This window comes from Lissotriton helveticus, chromosome 6 (genome assembly GCF_964261635.1).
Source record: "Lissotriton helveticus chromosome 6, aLisHel1.1, whole genome shotgun sequence".
Lineage (NCBI taxonomy): Eukaryota > Metazoa > Chordata > Amphibia > Caudata > Salamandridae > Lissotriton > Lissotriton helveticus.
This window is the reverse complement of record NC_136067.1, coordinates 1,120,896,471-1,120,917,285: the sequence shown is the minus strand read 5'-3', so window position 1 is coordinate 1,120,917,285 and position 20,815 is coordinate 1,120,896,471. Positions and strand designations below refer to the sequence as shown.

Sequence of the window (20,815 nt, the reverse complement as noted above, 5' to 3'; positions counted from 1 at the left end):
TAATGCTATATCCAGTCTTGTTCCAACCAGTATATGCTCGTACTTCATACTTAGGGATAGCATTATACGCATCAGTATCGCTGATCATATCTACTATTCTCTGTATCAAGGCATTATTACTCGCATTATATTTGACGGAACGTACAGGAGATGCTTCATTCGCATAAATAAACATTGCTTGGAGTGCCCATACTGACCCATTAGGCGAAAAAGGCAAAACCAAATATGGCATTCCCTTATCTGTCATATGAGGCATAAGACCACATACCCAGCAGTTTGTTGTATTTACTACTAGCTGATGCTGATGCAACAACTATATAAATGAATTGTTAACAAACTCTTATCTTCGTGTCTGCTCATGTTCAGGCAAAGTGTGAAACTCATACGAAGGAACAGTAGGAAAAGAAAGAGTAGGTTGGGGCGTAGGTACAGGCGTCTGTTGTTTAACATAGACAATCCAACCCACACAAGCCAATATAATATTCAAAAGCATCAAGAAACACAATATTAAAAAACATTTGTTACGAGCCAATGTACACATTTTCATTTTAAAATCAATTCTCTCAACACTTTTCTCAGATACAAAAGACTCCATCCTCTAACGTGCTGCTCGCGGCTATTACCTTCTTCACTTAAGTGTGCGTCAAGATCGTACTAACGACCAAGAACCACAGACCTTTCGTCAATTCACGGCTCACCCCTTAAGGCTGTACCGCGACCCTGCAGCTGAGTCCGGATGGTGACTCGAAAAAGAAAAATAGTCTCTTGTCTGAAAAAGGTGTAACTCACAACAAAAATTCTAATTTTATTTGTCCATTCATTTGTCCTTTCTCGGTCTTAGGTTGTAATGCTCTCTGCCAGGCACAGTTTGCTCTTGAAAAAGTGTTTCCGGATCCGTTGTGTCCAGTCTTAGATGTGGAGGCACAGAAGCTTGCAGAATATCATCGTCCGCACGTTCTGACTGAGTCCATTCCAAATGTGCGTCGCTAAAAGGTTCAAATCTAGGAATTCTTTCACATTCAGAATCTGCTACACCTCCCCGCACCCACTTGTCATAAGGTAAGGGCAATGGAACCTTTTTACAATGGGCACCATGTACCCAATTCTTTTTACCAGCTACTCTAACTGCAGTCCGAGTTGACAATAGAACTAAATACGATCCAGTCCACCTTGGCTCCAAGTTCTTAGTTCGTTGGAAGTTCTTCATAAGAACAAAGTCACCAGGTTGAATTGTGTGGCCTGGATCCGCAGTCGCTGTCGGTAAGCTGTCATAGACCTGTTGGTGGAGAACACGTAATTTAGCAGTCAAGTCATGTGAGTAATCCACCAACATAGGGTACTCAATGTCGCTATACTTCTTAGGCCTAGGCACACCCCAAACATTGGCTGGACGACCAAAAACAATTTCATATGGGCTAAGTCCCACACGAGAATGTACTGTCGTCCTTGTTGACAAAAGGGCCAATGGCAAGGCATCTGGCCATGTAAAACCAGTGCTCGCTTGTATTTTAGCTAATTTCAATTTCAGAGTGCCATTATAGCACTCAACAAGTCCAGCGGACTGGGGGTGATTCGCAGCATGAAATTTCTGATTGATACCCAAACCCGCACACACTTTCTTCATGATCTGGCCCACAAATTTACTTCCATTGTCGCTCCATACAATTCTCGGCAAACCATACCTAGGAAAGTACTCTTTGAGCAAAACCTTGGCTGTAGACAAAGCAGTATTATCCTTTAGGGGGTAGGCCTCTATCCATCTGGAAAAGGCACAAACAACCACAAGGACATAATTTAAGTTATTGCATCTCTCCATGTGAATGTAATCTAACTTTATCACTTCAAACGGATACGTTGGTGGAGCAAAATGACCAGCTGGAGTTGGGGTTCCCTTGCCAGCATTATGCATCAAGCAAATCATACAATGCTTCACCAAATTCTCAGCACATTTAGGAATTCCAGCATTCTGCCATACTGGAGCCAACAACTTGCATATCCCTTTCGAACTAATGTGAGCCATTCCATGAGCCATAGTAACCACTGGGAGCACATAAGCATCAGGCAACAACCATCGCTGGTGCTCCGACAACTCAACCCAACAACCTGTCGAATCCAACATAACCGTAGTTTCTCTCCACACACTCACTTCTTTTTCCGTAGCTTCAGCCTGAATCAACTTCACACTTTCTATTGTGTCTTCACACATTCCTCTTTCCACAACCCATCTTGCAGGACCCGCAACATACATTCGACTCGTCACATCCTTCGCTGTTTCTTTCGCAACTTCATCCGCAAACGCATTACCTCGACCCACATCATCTGTAACCTTTTTATGCGCACTACACTTCACAATTGCAATCTGCTTTGGCAGAGTTAGTGATTCAAGAAGTTCATTCACCAATTGTCCATGCTGAATTCTCGTACCATGGGAAGTAAGAAATCCTCTCTCTCTCCACAAACGGCCGAAACTATGGGCCACACCAAACGCATACTGGCTATCAGTATAAACATTCACTCGCTTTCCTTCTGACAATACACACGCTCTAGTCAATGCTATTAACTCTGCTGCTTGCGCTGAATTCTGTGCTATACGTGCTGTTTCAACAACTGTATGTAAAGTTGTGACAGCATATGCTGCAGTCAACTCTCCATTCGAAAGCTTAAAACATGAACCATCTACCCATAGGGTACCATCAACATTCGAAAGAGGAGTATCTTTTAAATCAACTCTAGCTTTTGTATCCTCCTCTGTCCGGAGAACACAATCATGCTGTTCCTGAACATCTGTCTCTACAGAAATCGGTAACAACGTAGCTGGATTCAACACATTGCACCTTTTGATGTGCACATGGCTAGCCAAAAGCGTCAACTCATATCCTGACAGACGTGCACTAGTAAGGTGCTGAGTATTTGTCCTATTCAGTAGAGTATCCACTGCATGTGGGACCATCACAATCAATGTATTATCCAATACCAAACCAGCAGACTGTTGAATAGAAACAGCCACTGCCGCTGTAGCTCTCAGGCAACTCGGCAACGCTCTAGCTACTGAATCTAACGTCGCTGAAAAATACGCACATGGGCGTTGCTTGTCTCCAAATTGTTGTGTCAACACTGACAATGCACAACCTTCTCTCTCATGTACATACAATGCGAAAGGTTTACTGTAGTCAGGAGTACCCAATACCTGAGCAGAACACAATGCATCACGTAATTCAGAAAAACTTTTCTGACAATCATCAGACCAAGGGAGAGGATAGGGAGTATCTTTAAGAGTCAGTGCCAACAGAGGTTTTGCTAGCAGGGAAAAATTGGGGATCCACTGTCTACAATACTAGGTGATACCTAAAAAGGCACGCACTTCTCTCTGTGTGGATAGTACAGTTGTTTGGGCAATCGCTAGAATTCGTTCTGGGGTCAATCGTCTTCCCTCCTTCGACAAGAGATGACCTAAGTAGGTTACTTCTTGTCGGTAATACTGTAACTTTGAAGGTGACACTTTATGATGAAGGTCAGACAAATGTCGTAACAAAGAAAGAGTAGCTTCTTTACAAATCTCTTCGTCATCAGCAGCAACCAGTAGATCATCAACATACTAGATAAGAGTAGCAACAAAAGGCAACACAAAATTATCAAGCTGAGTTTTCAACGCCTGACTATAGATGGAGGGACTTTCACAATAACCTTGAGGAGCTCTCTTAAACCGGAAGCTGCGACCTCCTAAAGAGAAGCCGAAAATATCTCTACTTTCCTCAGCGATCGGAATGCTAAAGAAAGCATTCTTCAGATCGATAACTGAAAACCAAGCAGCTGAAGCAGGGATCAGAGTCAACAAAGCAGTGATATCCGGTACAACAGGAAACTGTGGCACCACAATCTTATTCACTTCTCGAAGATCGATCACAAACCGATACACAGGTGGCTGAGAAGCATCAGTACGTTTAAGGACAGGCAGAACAGGACTGTTACACACATTACCTCTTGTTTCTTCAACTACACCCTTCTCAACCAAATCATAAATAATCGCCAAAAGAGCTCTCTCGCCATCACTAGATATTTTGGGAATACAAGGTAGCCTAGCATTTGACTTAAGGGTAACAACATAGGGTGGAATCTGCAAAAGACCAACATCATTGGGACCTGTAGCCCAAAGTGTATCAGGAAGAGAACGCAATTCCAGTGGAAGACAATCTTTAGACAAATACATCGGGGAAATCACTTTCTTACCCATCGTAAGATGTACTCCCGAAGGAGAGCAATGTAATGTCGCGTGCAATCTTTTCAGCAAGTCCAAATCCAACAGATTCTCACCACAACCAGTCGTTAGAATAAGGGGGGCTTCCAATTCACAAGGACCAATAGAAAGGGGCAAAGGATTAGAAACTGGGTTACAAACTGGGGCGCCAGAAAATCCTACTGAAACGTTGGTCAAGTCAGACAAAGGTGCGCCAGGAAGTTTAGAGTGCATAATAGAACTCTTTGTCGCACCAGTATCCAAAAGAAAAGGTTCTGCCACACCTAATGTAATCACTTCAACATAAGGTCCACTCTGGTCTACTGGAACTGACACTACTCCCTCTCTATGCCCATGACTGTCCTAACTATCATTGTAACCAGCACTCTCACTCTCGACATAATAATCATCAACGTAGTACTGTGCAGACTGAACAATCGGAACATTCTGTCCGTCAAAACAATTCGTAGAATTCTGAGGGGGAAAGGAACGCTCATTCCGAGGAAACACATCACGTCCCCTACCCCTAGGAACTTGTTGGAAATCACCATGACCTCTCTGACCAGATACACCATTTGCACGCTGTAACAAAAACGGACAACTACTCTTGAAGTGACCTTCTTCTCTGCAATAAGCACACTGGTTAGGTCCTAGCGGCAATTGCGGAGCGAAAAACTCATTTTTCTGTAATAATCTCTGAAACTGTGGGGGTTGCTGAAACTGAGGTTGATTCGAACGAGGCGGATAAGCTTGCTGCAAAAGAACTTTCGTCTTTAATTCTTTAGTCTTCTTCTCTACTTTATCCTTCTCATCTTTATCCCTATTCTCATAATATTGTGCAGTAGCCAATATCTGGGCCGACGAAGAAACAGCCCATGAACTCTCAGAGTCCTTTAACTTATTGGAAAGTTCGGGAAGTAAATTAAAGACAAATTTGTCCACGAACAATTGTTGACCACCTTCAGTGCTCATGTCCTGACCACTATGATCAATAAAAGTTTCTTCAAACCTCGTGAAAAAATCAGACACACTCTCGTCTTTCTTTTGTTTGCATGCTGCTAACTTGTCCCAATTCACTCGCAAAGGAGGCATCATAGTTTTCATCAAATTAATAATCCTACCAGGTAATTCTGCAACCAAGGGCTCAGGTTTGGCACCTCCTACCTGCCGACCTTCTGCAGCAACAATATTAGCCCACGTATCTCCTAATTCTTGCGCATGATTCTCATGACGAATCGTCGCCCACGAAGGTTGAGGAACTACATTACCCGTCAACATATCTATGTCAGCTAAATTCATAAAACATGCATCAACTGTCTGGGACAACTCCTTGTAATAACCGGCAGGATTTTTACGGGGGTCAGGCAAGGTCTGCTTAAGAGCCAAGACCTCTGCTCTTTTCCAAGGGACATGTACCCATACTCGCTGAAAATGAGCAGGCTCAGCCTGAATACCCTGATTAACATTAGCAACAACTGCCTCTCTCCATACAGGGAAACTTCTCTCATAGGATACTGCTTCACTTTCCTCCTAACAGAAGAATCAGGTTCGTACAATGTCTGAGGCGGTAGTCTAGACCTAAAAACAAGTATCGTCTCTACGGCTTCCTCAACATCAGACTCCACTATCGTCCCTTTAGCAAATTCGGACTGAACATCAAGCACTTCCTGCGGAATCGGACCCAACTCATTATCTTCCCATTCCTGACGAAGAAACGTACACATTACATCAAAAACATACCTTTGCTTAGGCGGCTCCCACTGTAAGAAAACATCCATGACTGCTTGTAAATTATACCTGGAAGCATTTAAAATCCATCTATGAGCCAAGAGATCCAACACTGCCCGCTCTTCGGGACGGGACCAGGAAACTGACTACGACTCTGCTTACGTTCCAAAACAGGGGTCATATTCAGTAACCCAAAAAGTGGAGACAAAAGACCAGCAACAGTCTCAGTCATTCTTTGTCGAACAGAAGGAGAAGAAGGTACCATAAGGACAGGAGAAAGAGTGTTTTGAGGTGATGAAAGCATAGGGACAGAAGTAGCAGGGATCGGAGATACAGGAATGTGAGGTACAAGAGCTTGAGGCAAAGCTGATAGCAAAGCTGGCGACCCTAGAGGGGGCTGCACCATAGGAGGGAGAACTATCTGTGCAACGGGTGGCTGAACAACAGCAGGGGGCTGAGCAACAAAGGGTGCAACAACTGGGGGTAATGGAGGCGCAGTAGCACCTTGCACATAAGGGGGTGGCAATCTCAGTAAATGAGACATCAAAGGATCTTTTTCAGAGTCTTCAGTCACTTTTGAAAGGGAAGGTGGCAAGGCCGGATAACATTTATCAATGGCCATGCAACGTTGTCTATCTGAGACTTCACTCACTCGATCTTCTTCATCTACTTTAAACTGCCTAGCAGCTTGTAGTACTGACATATTCTTATCTTTCCTATCACTCTTTGCTTGCTTAATTTCTCGCTGTTTGGCTTCCTTACGCCAGAGGCGGAAAGAGTCAAACATTGCCGGCTGGGCTTTCTTCTTAAATAGCGCAACTTCCAAATTATCTAAAATATTTAATTCGAAACTACCATGTTGGGGCCATCGTAAAACACCATCTTTCTTCGTATAGTGAACCCATACTTCATTCTAAGTAATAGGACCCACTCTGTGTTTTGAATAGAGCTCATAAGTCGGAGTTCCAACCTGAGGTATCGGACACGAATCCTCCAATCGGGAATCCCTGTTGCAACCACAACTAAACCATTTCCCAAATCTGCTAAGACCAGGCATCTTATAGCTCACTAGTCTAGCTTCAAACTTCAAGGGGTTATCAACTATCAATACACATGTAAATATACAAGCCCCTCGGCTTCGACTATTGCAATAACCGAATCAAAACCAAGAACCAAAACAAAGTCGTGGGAGCGACCCACTTATACTTAACCAAAATATCTGTCACGCCACCAGAAGACCGTCTGTCATCTCGCTCTACAAAGCATCAATCGAGGGTCCAAGACAGGGCGACAGTCAGGGCAGCAGTCCTTCGTAGCCGTCGGAAAGCGGGAGGCCTCATAGTAAAGACTTTCGGTCCACGTCGACATACAGGGGTCGATGAAGTGGTTGGCCTTCCTCCAGAATTTCCTCACGGGGCTCCTCACGATCCTCAGGCTTTGACCGGTACCGCTGAAGTCGCCCCGCCATTGGGCGCCAACTGAAGAACCGGGTTTTAGAACCCAGCTGCGCCAGGGGGACGCCCAAAGTCTTCAGGTTCTCCTGTCTTGGTATACAGAGACACGGAATACTTCTGGATGGAGTCAAAGTTCAAATTTATTAGCAGCAGCTAGTAATAGTAATCCCAGCAATACAACACGGTGTACAACTTAGGAAACTGCTCAATTTTCGTAGAGCAAGACATCACTTTTTATTTACAATTTGCTCATTATAAATGCACAGCCACTGCGACAAATACTGATGAATGAAATACATTTTCCCACGCATTATCACATTATAAAAGCTCGATTTACATTGTACCAACGCACAAGTTAATTATTAGGAATGTCCCAAATTCGATTTCTACAAGCCGAACAAACCCATAATTGAAAGCACTACCCATGTAATGAAAAGTCATAAGAAAAGGAAATAGTTCAGTTGCTTAATAGGATAAGATATGTACAAGGGCACTAAAGTTAACGATATCCTGAACATTGATTGGCAATCTCAGACAACGATCAGCCAGGAAAATTGGCTTCGCAAAGGGTCAGTTTCAGGTGACGGGGTCAGCGTCCTGCAGTTCACTCACAAGTCAGAAAAGGCCTAGTTAATACGTACATGAACAACAAAGCCCATGCAACTTTGTTCGTTCGGTTACCTCCATAGGCCTACGTGAAGGCAACACAAAATGGCGTCACAAACAACTCAAACAAAATGGAGTCCGGTTCGAGAATCACAGAACCTCAGACCCTCCTTTTGCCATTACGTAGGCAATACCCTAAACTCATGTCATTCTGAATCCAGGTCTATGTCTATTCTCATCAGGTCATCAAGATGCTGCTGTAGCATCATCTTATTATCCTTCGCTTCTCTCGGGACAGGTCTTTTCACACACATTGTAGCACTAAGACTACAAATGGCGGGACCAAACTGGATGCACAAACAACACGAGAAAAGGATAGCTAAAGCCATACCAAGGAACATCTGAATCTTCCATCCCCATTTAGACAACAGTCCCCAAATCCATCCAGTCAACACGAACAACTCAAACAAAATGGAGTCCGGTTCGAGAATCACAGAACCTCAGATGCAGAGTCATGATGACACTTCATTACTATGAGAGGCACTCACATCCAGAAACTTCCTTTCTTACTTGATGCAACATCCCAAATTGCAAATAAAGGAAGAAGTATCTGGCCTGTAGAAAAGTCATCCACAGAGAAGAAAGATTTCATCAGGAGCAGTTCAAACAGAACATGAAAGTCTAGTTAACACTATTTATGGTAGCGAATGGTAATGACTAGCCCACACTACCTCTTGTGACAAGGCCTTGTACTGCTATGCTTCGCTACTCTGGGACAGTCAAGCGCTACAATAGGATGTTTGATCCCCAGTGAAAGGGTGAATGTAAACCCATTACTTGTGCAAGCCACTCAAAATGGCCCGTTTCTTTACATAAATGTACTAGGAAAGTACAGATTTACTATTCATAACACCAGTTCCATGTACCTTTAAGATGTATATGTATTTCAAGGTAAATATATGAGCAGTTAAATATAGCAAATCTATACTTATCTATATATGCTTACCTTCACATTATTTTTGTACTCAATATTCTGGCTAACATATTTTTGTAGCTTTATTTTTGGGTCTCAGTTTGCTAGTAGTATATACCCAGTTAGCATGGCTTTTTACACTTTAAGACCTTTAGAGAACACGTTTGCTTTTGCTATTATAAGTAGATGCCACATCAGAATACTTGAAAATGTATTTGTGTGCTTATTTCTGGATTGTCGACTTTTGTTGGTTGTGTATGCTTTGTGCGTCTAGCTACAATCATGAAACAAGAAAGGAATCTTCAATTTATTTGAAAAATCCCATTGATTCCTTCTAGAATGACCTGAAGATGCTATTTACATCTTTGGCTGACAGCAAATACACAATTCTGCAAAAACTTTCTGAAGTTGTGGAGCGACCAGCAACTGAACAGATACAGGTACTTTATTAAACCTAGTGTGCTAGTTAGGATCTCTGCCCGTGGAGTCCTGATATGTGTGGTGTATTTTGTTTTAGTTAGTTGATAAAGTGTATAGCTAGCTTGAAGAACCATCTGACCTCTTTACATGCAGCATTTTTCTTTTAGCAGGATCATATTAATCAGGAAGTACTGTGCATAAAACAGAAAACTATGCGAACTCCATGTACAAACATAATGATGTGATGATTACATGCAATTAGAACTGTACTTGGTGATATGAAGGCTATATTTGACATATTCATTACACACATTTGCATACATCACATTGCACCAGTTTGTGATTTTAGGCCTGTTTGATGAACTGATTTTTCAGAATCACATAATTACCTGACCAATTGCTGAAGCTACAACCAGAACTGAGATCACTGGAGAACCTGCCGCTAAACTTAGTTAGGGTTGGAATTTTGTATTCAAACGGGTTGGTGGAAGCATTCCTGTATGCAAGTAGAGGACTGCAACAATGAGAGAAGCAAGGGATAAAAGCATTTACCATCACTTGTGGTCCTAATCCAACTTGTGGTCTTTATGGTGTTTCTATGTTCTGTAGAGTTTATCTCAAAGCCTTTAGACACCTTATTTGCTAAATGGGGAAGTGCTGATTTTTCCCCTATACAAGCCTGTATTCGGTGATAATGCTTCACGCGTTTTCCTGCTTAGGATGATGTAGGTTTCTCACTGAGCCATTCTATTAACCCATCAAGCTCAAGATACACAGAATTGTAGATGAGTAACTGTCAGTAAATGGTTATTATGCCGACAGGCTCAAGGGGTATGCAATGTACATTGACAGACATCTATAACCCATGTACGCGCATTGGACAATAACATTCTCTTTAACCTTCTGTGATTAGAAATACACCAAACCAGCAAAAGGCATCCAATGGCACTAAGAATTATGCGTCTGTCAAATTTGTGTATTTTGTGTAGTTTATTTTTGCACAGAAAGCTCTTCAACAAAATGAGCAGACTTCAAGTTAGTATAGTGGACTTATGATTTAAAAAGTGTAGTGCAGGGTTGTCTGGGGAGGGAGTGAAGAATTAACAAGGTAATAAGGAATTATGGAATTTACATGGAACACAGATTTAGGATGTATACTTCTAACCACAGATTCCTTGCTGTGTTTATATCCTCAAACTGGATCCGGAATATGTTTATGAGATAGCACCTGTGCATTGGTAGGTGGTGTCATGCTGCGCCTGCTGCATAATGATAATTTCTTTTTTTCCACGCCTTCGTATGTGGATCTGGAGCTGGCACCCTAGCAGCTGACAAGTTGTTTTCTCAAAATTCTTTTTTTCCAGTGTGCAAGAAAGCATGACCCCCTCTAAAACTATAGGGTTTAAGCCTTGTAGGCACTGTCACAGACAGATGTCTGTGACAGATCCCGTCAAGGTGTTTCTCTATTGTCTAGGTTTGGGCCACGACTCCAAGTCGTGCGAGGAGTAAACTGTATCTGAAGGTGATCCGGAATGTGAAGCATAGCTGTATGCTTCAAAAGTAACAACAGAGGGTCCCTGGAAACGGATAAAGTGAGAGGGAGGCAGGGAAATAGGAGCAGAAACAAAAACAAAACCCCTCACTGAAATATAATTTAAACTATGTAATATATCCTACATTCACAAGAAGAATAACATTGTCCCACAGACAGAAATTATTGAAAAGATATTGTCATATTTTTATTTACACAAATATCTGATGCATAAGAACACAATAGCAACATAAACTCATACTTGTGACCACAATATAATACAATGTTCTATATATACATATTTATAATATATACACACAGACCCCCAACAAAATGATAACAAGCAAACATACCAAGTCAGTCAAAACCACTCATACATTTCATCCGAACAATCAGTCTCACCGATATCACAAGCTCACAACGACAATTCAAAAGATAAACAACAAAGAAGTTACAAAAAACAAATCATATCAATATAAAATACAGAAACACAGGAAAAAGAAGAAGAAGCGCCGACACGCATTTCGGAAAGGAACTCTTGGTCCTAAATTCCTTCGTCAGGGCGCAAATACATCATTGTTTCCATAAATTTATTTCTCATTCTTGATTTTAGGATGCAATATTTTCACTCCAATAAGGGTCATACGGGGGTACAATCAAAATTCTGAATAAAAATCTGAACCCAGATCCTATCTTAAGAAGGATGGCACGAGTCTAGCAGCCAAGCGTAATTCATTCAGTCCCCAAAGGCTGGATACAAAGTAGCAATCCATCCGCACATAGATCAAAAGGCCGTTATCCTGGCCTTTTGATCTATGTGCGGACGGATTGCTACTTTGTATCCAGCATAATGACTTCCGACGGGAGTATATCTTGTTAAACTTAGTCTCCCCCGCTGCGTCAACCTTTGGAGACACTGCCTCCTATATATTTATCTTCATGAATGAGAACCGACGTTGAGTTCGTACATTATATATCTGGGTAGTCCGTCCCCTGCATCAGTGTGTTACCCACCATTCCATATGCCGAGGGATTGAATGAATTACGCTTGGCTGCTAGACTTTTATTCTGAATTTTGATTGTACCCCCGTATGACCCTATTATTGGAGTGAAAATATTGCATCCTAAAATCAAGAATAAGAAATATATTTATGGAAACAATGATGTATTTGCGCCCTGACGAAGGAATTTAGGACCAAGAGTTCCTTTCCGAAACGCGCGTCGCCGCTTCTTCTTCTTTTTCCTGGTTTCTGTATTTTATATTGACATGATTTGTTTTTTGTAACTTCTTTGTTGTTTATCTTTTGAATTGTCGTTGTGAGCTTGTGATATTGGTGAGACTGATTGTTCGGATGAAATGTATGAGTGGTTTTGACTGACTTGGTATGTTTGCTGGTTATCATTTTGTTGGGGGTCTGTGTGTATATATGTATATATAGAACATTTGTATTATATTGTGGTCACGAGTATGAGTTTATGTTGCTATTATGTTCTTATGCATCAGATAATTGTGTAAATAAAAATATGACAATATCTTTTCAATAATTTCTGTCTGTGGGACAATGTTATTCTTCTTGTGAATGTAGGATATATTACCTAGTTTAAATTATATTTCAGTGAGGGGTTCTGTTTTTGTTTTTGCTCGCATAGCTGTATGCAGCCAAAACACTGAAAGAAGTCATGTGAGTCCTGCTCCTGCTCATAATTGAGGATGCAGACCCATTTCCGCACTCATGGCCATTCCTGGGATAGGTCATAATCACAGTCCAAGTCTTCAGGTAAGTCAAAGAAGAGGCACAAGAAGGGAAAGCAGGACTTGTTCAAGTCTCGTCGATCTCTTCCTGAGAAGTTGTGAGGACGTCAAAGTGCCCCTCGTTCATGCTCCCTGTCCCCTACTGAGGTGCCAGTTCTACTGGTGATCCCGATGCACCCTGAATTTGCGGGAAGAGCGGTGGTGTTATAACTGATTGAGGGGGAACAGCTGGAACAATGCAGACAGATCCACGTGTGCAGGAACAATGCAAGCCCATGCTTGCCTGAACAACGCATCTGCCTTAACCACGCTTATGTACGGTTAAGGCAGACAGCATTCTAGTGTTCAGAATGGGCGGGTAGAAGAAGATGAAGCGTCAGAACAGGAAGCTCTGGACACGGACAGGTAAGTGGGGCTGGAGCCGGGTTAAGGAGGGCAGGGAGGTAGTTTTCAGGGTTGGAGTTGCTGTCATGGCTCAGGGCGGGGGGATTTGGGTACTTTTGGGAAGGGGGCAGGATTTTAGGGCTAAGGGCGGGGGGAGGCGGTGGGTAGTTTTAAGGGCTGGGTTTGGATGGACGTTTTTAGGAGTGGGGCATTTTTAGGGCTCATGGCTGGAGGTATCAGGGTACTTTATTTATTGGGGGCAAGGTTTTAGACCTCAGGGCAGTGGAAGGGGTTGGGGTAGTTTTATAGACAGCTACGGGAGTACATTTTAGGGCTTAGGGCGGGGTTGTTTTTTTATGGTAATGGGCAGGGTTTTTGGACTCAGGACAGGGGGAGTGGTAGTTTTATGGGCAGGGCTGGTTTTAGGCCTCAGGGTGGGGGGATAGGGTGTTTGAATTTTAGGGTTTGGGGGGTCTGGGTAGTGGTGATCTTAACCCTATACCCCCTTACCATTCATGACTTTACAACGAAGTTGTGTAGTAAAGGCATGCGTGGTCAGGAATTTGTGGTTAAGACGCATTTGTGGTTTGGGCTGCGGGGTAGAGGCACGCATGGTTTAGCCATGCGTGCTTCTGTCATATACCCCTGATTGAGGCTTTTGGAGACGTCATGTTGGAAATCTTTGGCATGCTTCTGATTCCCTGTGTCATGCTTTTGGGTCCCAAGGATGCGCAGGGGCATCCACTCGAGTTGCCACCAGTGGATCCTTCTTCAGTGCTGTCTACGCCTACTGAATTCAGGTTTAGATCCGACTCCAAAGCTGACAAACCCAGCACCCAGATCCCTGCCGGTTCCTTCCACGTGAATGCCATTCCTGACGCCAGAGGAAGATGTTGTTCCTATTGTTTTGTCCAACTCCAACCAAATTTGTCACAGCCTCGACCGAGGTCACCTTCTGAAACAGTTCTGACTCTCCTGGACCCATTGCATTTTGACTCTGACAAAACATTGTCCATATCTATAAGCCATCCTCCAGTGCTCCAACATTAGACTTGACCAAATTCAACCAGCTTTCGGTGATGATGGGTATGATTGGTATGACTTTCCCCCTCTAAATGATCACAATAATTTCTACTTGGACCTTCTAGAGCCCAGGGAGTTGGACACTTCCATTGATACTGTGTTATGTGCTCCACCTGACCCCTCAAAAGAAGAAACAGCCTTTTTTAAAGTGGTCATCAGCACACAGCTGAGGTCCTGGACTTACAGTTAATACTAATGAGGTAAAAAACTAATGTCCTCATGAAAGTTTGGAACATGGGCAGACTACGTCCGAGCCCTTGCTGTCATTCAGTGAATCCCTGACTGGCACTGTCTGCCTTGCTCTTGCCCATCTGTGTGTAGGCAGGTAGCTAGATGCCGTAGGCTGGCTCCAGGTGACCCTGCTTTCCTTACAGCTCATACTATTACTAAGATCCTGGTAGTTCAGGCATCTTCCAGCAGAGTTAATCTCAACTCATCTTCACAGTCAGAAAGTTGGAAAGAATTGAGGCATTCGGGAAACAAATGGTTCGAGGCATGTGAGCTATCGATTATATGCTTTGCATAGCCTGCCATCTAGTGTTGCATCTGGATTTTTTTGCACTTTGTTTGTCTTTGAAGATGTCTTTTCCAGTCACGAGGTAGGTGGTTCCTCCTTTCGGTGATAGTGCTCATGGGCATCGACTCTATAGTTGAATTGTTTTCCCGCAGAAGCTTATCTGTAATCTTCCCAAGTTCTATCTGGTTTCTGCCTCCATCAAAGAGCTTTGCTGGCTTTCAGGAAAGAACTGAATTAAATTCAAGGCATTATGTCTCACCTATAAAGCCTTGCATGATCTAGGTCCTAGTTTCCCTAAACAGTCCCTTTCTTGGTACATATCCATCTCACGTCCCAGTTTTAAGAGACTCAAATGGGGAGGCAGTTGTTTTCCCCCTGAAGCCCCGGCTCTCTGGAACAGTCTGCCTTTAAATATTAAAGCAGCCCCCACATTACTGAGCTTTAGGAAACTAACAAAAACCTGGCTTTTTAACCTTTAGTCCTCCTATGAGCTCACCTTCACTGCTATTCCCAGTTAGTGCCTAGACACCCATGAGTATTTGAGCACTTTAGAAACATTTAAACATAACATAATGGAGTTAGTAAGAGTAGTAGAATAGAGATGTTCAGGTGTATGTATCTAAATAAGGTATCACTGCAACAGGTATAGGTACCAGGGGAGGCGGGTTAGCGCATGTGAATCTACTGCTCTACATGCCAAGAACAGATGCATACTGGGTAAGTAGCATTTTCCGTTCGAGGCATGTGAGCTGTAGATCACATGCTTTGCATAGACTACACAGCAGTAATCTCCCAAAGCGGTGGCTAACCTGTAGCTGTTGCAGTGGTTTGAAAGAGTGTAAGTAGAACTGCCTGGCCCACATTAGCTTGCTGTTTTGCTAACACATCTACACAATAATGTTTTGTGAATGTGTGAGGTGCCAACATCAGGACCCAACACTAGATTGCAGGTTATGCAAAGCATGCTTGCCAAGAACAGATGCATACTGGGTAAGTAAAATGTTCTTTCTCCTCGGCCAGCCTGGCCCTTTGGTCAGTGGCCACCAACTGTTTGCTGGTTAGGCACTTCCACGTGTTATGGGACAGGGGCGTCAATATCTTGCCGGTAGTCCCAGAGGAATTCCATGCCAATTTGGAGCTAACTATTCAAGAATGGCCTGGAGGCAGCAAACTAGATCATCAAACCAAGACTGGCCACTAATCTGATTGTTTAGACAGAGCTGTCAACACTAGTATTATGCTCTGACTTTACACAAAGTTGAGATCTACAGGCTTCACTGTGAAGGTCAAACATTTGTGCCTCTGAGACAGTATCCTCAATAGTTTTGCCACTTTCAAGGCTTCACCAGGGGCTTGGCATTCAGACAACACCATGGTCACTGTCCCGCTAACAGGCGCTATAGTTCTTTCGGGCTCATGAAACCAGTAGAAATCCAGGCCATCAGGCTGAGCCTCAGGCCCCTGCCCCTCTGGCATAAGCATTCAAGCTGCTTTAATATCCCTCAAGGGGTGGTAGAACCTAACATCCCTGAAGTACTAAAGGAGGGCCAGGGGAGAATTTGAGACCAGCAGGAGTTGACTCTCCAATTCGACACTATATAGCATAATAAAACACATGGGCCTAAGCAAAAGAGAATTGAATCAAGATAACCTAGCTAAGATGGAGTATACCTTTTAGAGAGCGATTTTCCTCACCCACCATAGGAACCTCCTTGAACCGTGATGCCTGCCCCTCACGAGAGAGAGGAGCACAGCGGATGTTTTTTAGAGGTATGACAAATTCCCATTAATAACCTGGGACTAATGAGAAAAGCAGAGCGTGCAGAGAAATAATGTGATAATTAAAACTGGCTACAGGGTACGCAAACATCTTTATTCATGCATCCCTGGGTTGGGTCAGGATTAAAACGAAGGACACTGCAGTAAGGATTAAACCTGCTGGGATGTGTCACCAAGGAAGGTCAAAATGTTTCAGCCAGTAACTCTCAGATGAAGATTTTTTATTCTTTGTGTCCGAGGGTACAGACTGTGTCTAGAAAGAAACTAATGTCAGTTCACGGGGAAGGGGAGGGGTGTACCCATTGGGGCTCTGACCGTCACTTCCAGGTAGAACAAGGTCGATGCAGAGCCACACGATGCCACCTACTGGCAGATGGGGGCTGTGCTATAAGCTAGAAAACTCTTCCAGCAGTAGTCTAGTGCCTGGGGATAATCACAAGGTGAAGAATCTGTGATTAGATAGAAAATCCACCCGAAAGCATGATACCGAGGGTAAGTAACTTGTTCTTCAACCTTACCTAGAGAGACTCAAATATTCAGGTTCAGTGTACCATGTTAGGCAAACAAACATGCATTACTTTCATACAAAGAAACAAATTGATGCCTGAATTAGGCTTCAAAAGAATTTAATCACAGCCTTGTGATAAAATGTCACTTCATTAGGCAGGGTACAAATGAGAAAAATGTACAATATTCTCTTCAACAGGAAGGAAAAGTAAAAAACAAAAGAATGCATTGTCTATTATATATTTTTGGATGTCTACAACATTGTATGGGTTTTAATGTCAAATATATAAGCATCTTGTGACAAACGTCTGTTAGAGACAAGTTGTGCACTGCACTCACTGGAACCTGTGGCGGAATAAAATCCCTGCAAATTGAAATTTCACCCTGGTGGCATCATAGGCGGTGACTTCAATGCAATGCTCACAATAAGTTCAATATCAATAACGTTACTAGGGCAAATAAGTAGTAAGTTTCTGTAATATGCTAGTGAAGCAGCCATCATAATCCAAGAGTTCAGCCTGAGGCATAGCAGTAACGAGGTGGCTGTGTAGTAATGATATGGTGTGGATGCAGCTTTCACATGCAGAAGTATGAACACCATCCACAAACCTGCATCAAATGCTATAATATAACCTCATGTCTATAATTACAGCCTAAGCTGCCCAGCCAAATCCTCGGTGATCAGGTACAACCAATACATGTCCAGTTACAGTGATCACATGTCCAGGTTTAGCTACAACACACAAATAAAATGCACCAGAACATCCTAAAATGCCAAAGGCCCATGTGTAGGTTTTCTCCCTTTGTTTACCTTTAAACATATTTTTTTCTGTTAGAAAGATGCAGCCTAGTCACAATTAGGGAAACAGCCTTCATAACGAGGTTTTTACAAAATTGTGCCTTTACCACGCATTTTTTAGCACACATATTTTTACAGCGAATATGCATTTACAATACATACCAATACCAAGCATTTAAGTTAAGTTGGGGGGGGGGGTCTCCTGCCACAAATATATGTTTTAAAATCTAAAAACAATGTGTGGCATTGGCATGAGTTGTAAATGCATATTTGCGGAAAAACATGCATGCTAAAAAATGCGTGACAAAGGCATGTGATGTATTTACATGCGTTGTACCATCGTACAACCTTACAAGTACTGTGCAGCAGTGGGATCACTAAATGAGACTGCTGGTGTTGACTAGTAGTACCTCCTTATTCCAACGTCATTACAGTTCTACTATATTTGTTGCTGTGCAGGCACTGTGGATGTATCCTCTTCTATACTGTAAGGAAAAGAAAGTAAGAGAAAATGAAAACATGGGAGTCCAGTAGTCCACAGTGTTAACATGGCTTAGTGATATGGCTTTTAAAGTTATTGAAAGCTGCAGTCACAGGAATCACTGGGGAGTTACTTGGAAGGCCTGTCCTGAAACTTTAAACTTGTGGAGGTAGAAGTGTCTCATAGTGGCCTTTGATTATTCCTTCCTGCTCAAACATCTACCCACCATTTAGTTCAAGGAGTATGGAGACATATGAGCCTTTTATAGTTTTGGGCATTTCTTTTATACTATTAAAAAGAGCGAAGTTGGGAGGACCAGTGTAAGTATTTTTATTGCTTTAGCACATTTTGTTTCATGTGAGTGCAGCAAACCTTTGGAGTCCTTGTGTGGAGATGCTTAACAAGTTTGAAAATATAGATCCAATTACTTCCCATTTATTTTCTTTCATTAGAATTGTGTGGGACCATGAATCATCACTGTTGCAGTTTACCTATAAAAACTGAAACTATTTTGAGCAAATTCTGAAAAGCCATGTTCATATGGACATAGTGGAGAATATCATGCCCTGTGATTGTGATTGGTCAATGAAAACAAAATAAATCTCTGTGGATTTCATATGTATTTATATGTGTTTTAATATAAATCTCTGTGGATTTCATATGTATTTATATGTGTTTTAATATGTATAAGTAATAAAGCACATGTCTTAGATGACTTCTAATTCTCCATTTTGAATCGCTGATGGCAAATTGTGTTGTGCTTTATTGCAGCCTATTATTTACTTGCCTTCTTTCCTTGTAGATATCAGTTAACAATAAGAAACTTAACTAATGTGGAAACAATGTTCACATTACATCAAGATAGTTCTAGTTCAAAATTGAAGATTGCTTGACTTACAAGCACATTGTTTAATGAAAGTTGCCCTGGTAGTGCACCCCTTATAATAATTATGTGTGCATGAGAGTTTGAAGTGTGGGCTCCGTGCAACATGGGTTTAGGGGCTTTAATTCATTTAATATAGACAACACAGATCTTAAAAAGAGAAAACTTGAAAATCGAAATACTCTTTCAAATGTGATAAGATCGGATGCACTGGGAATTAGATTTTTTTAACAATAGTTCTACATAAAATTATGAATAATGTTTCTATGATTAAATAGAGCCAGCACACAATTTTGTCGTACAGTGAATGTATCAGCTTTCCAGTAACTTGACTTTGCCTCCTGGTCCCTTCTTCTTTGACCCATTTTACCCTCCCATCTTCTTTCATTGCAAAATGAACTCGAGAGACCATCTTGAATTGATAAGCTTTAGTTCAAAATGGATTGTTTGTGATAGTGCCAGTCCCTGTAGCGAGAACTTACATTTTAAATAAATACTATTGCTTTGCTGGCCTGAGATCCTAGTGTTTGCTATCCAAATGTTATTTTTCTAGATATTATATATTCTGTAAAAAGGGGAGAATAGGTGGGAAATGTGTGAAAGCTATTGCAAAAAGCCAGTGAATTATTTGTAAATATTTACAAAACTCCAGTGCATATGAGCATTCTAATCAAGTGAGCAGTACATGTTGGAATCTGTTTTCTGTTTGAAGATTCCTGCAGCTTCCTGGATACAGCCCTAATCCCAGGGAATCAACACAGTTTCCATTTAAACAAAACATGCTACTTTCATATGCTCATGTTATTTCTCTGAACTTTATTTTGATCTGAGGAGACCTATACCAACTGGTTTGGTAATCTATTGGAAAGGATGAACCAGTCAGGGCAGTGGAAAGAAGAAGAAGAAGGAGACATACTCTTGCCTGGAATTCAGTTTTTTGAGAATGTGTCTGTCTAAATAACTGAGAACTTGCCTCAGCCATCGCTTGCTGGAAGAGAGTTGGAGACAGAGTTGCATCTCCAACTCCTAAAGTGATGAATCATTTTCAGGGTTTCTGCAGAAAGAATGACCTTCTAGCTGCTCCTAAAATATTGCGATATTAGTCCTGCAGCTATCACTTACAAAGCTATTTTCCACATGGACACTCATTCCACCAAACCAATAGCGCATGTGAGAAGTTTCACGTTTCTTTCTTCATTTTTGAATATTGACATAAACCCTTATCCACTTGGAGTCTTGTTCAAATTCATTGTCGATGTTCCTTAATACAAGTCTGGTTTATGTGATGTCACTCCTCATTAAGAAGAAGAAGAATTGCAAGTTCACTTTTGTTGCAAGAGATCATGATCCATTTGAACACTACATATTTTATGTATGAAACGTGGGTACCGTGGTCCCTATGAGCAAGACTTCTATTTCTACAGGTTTCTGTACCTTTAAACTGTGCCTGCTGTCTCATCAAGAGAGCCCTACTGTGCTCTAAAAACATTAACCTATGAACTTCTGTACATATGGTAGAAACAGGACAAAGAATATTGTGAGCTTGCTAACTGTGTATTGGTTAACTTGCAACATGAAGTAGGTGTAGATGAAGTGATAGAACCATGCTTAATAGAAAAACAATCCTGCTTTGTCAACAAAACAAAATTAAAATGGTTTCTGTCTTAACCCCTCTGCTGCTTT

At 42.0% G+C, this 20,815-nt stretch overlaps 1 protein-coding gene across 1 annotated transcript in view; it reads left to right on the top strand.

The window, feature by feature from the left end:
- The window catches only part of SYNE1 (spectrin repeat containing nuclear envelope protein 1), a 2,361,447-nt gene that overhangs the window by 1,789,668 nt on the left and 550,964 nt on the right, over nt 1-20,815 (top strand). The window contains exon 103 of the mRNA XM_078648775.1: nt 9,334-9,435. Within this exon, the coding sequence (XP_078504901.1) occupies nt 9,334-9,435 (102 nt within the window). The remainder of the gene's footprint in view (nt 1-9,333; nt 9,436-20,815) is intronic.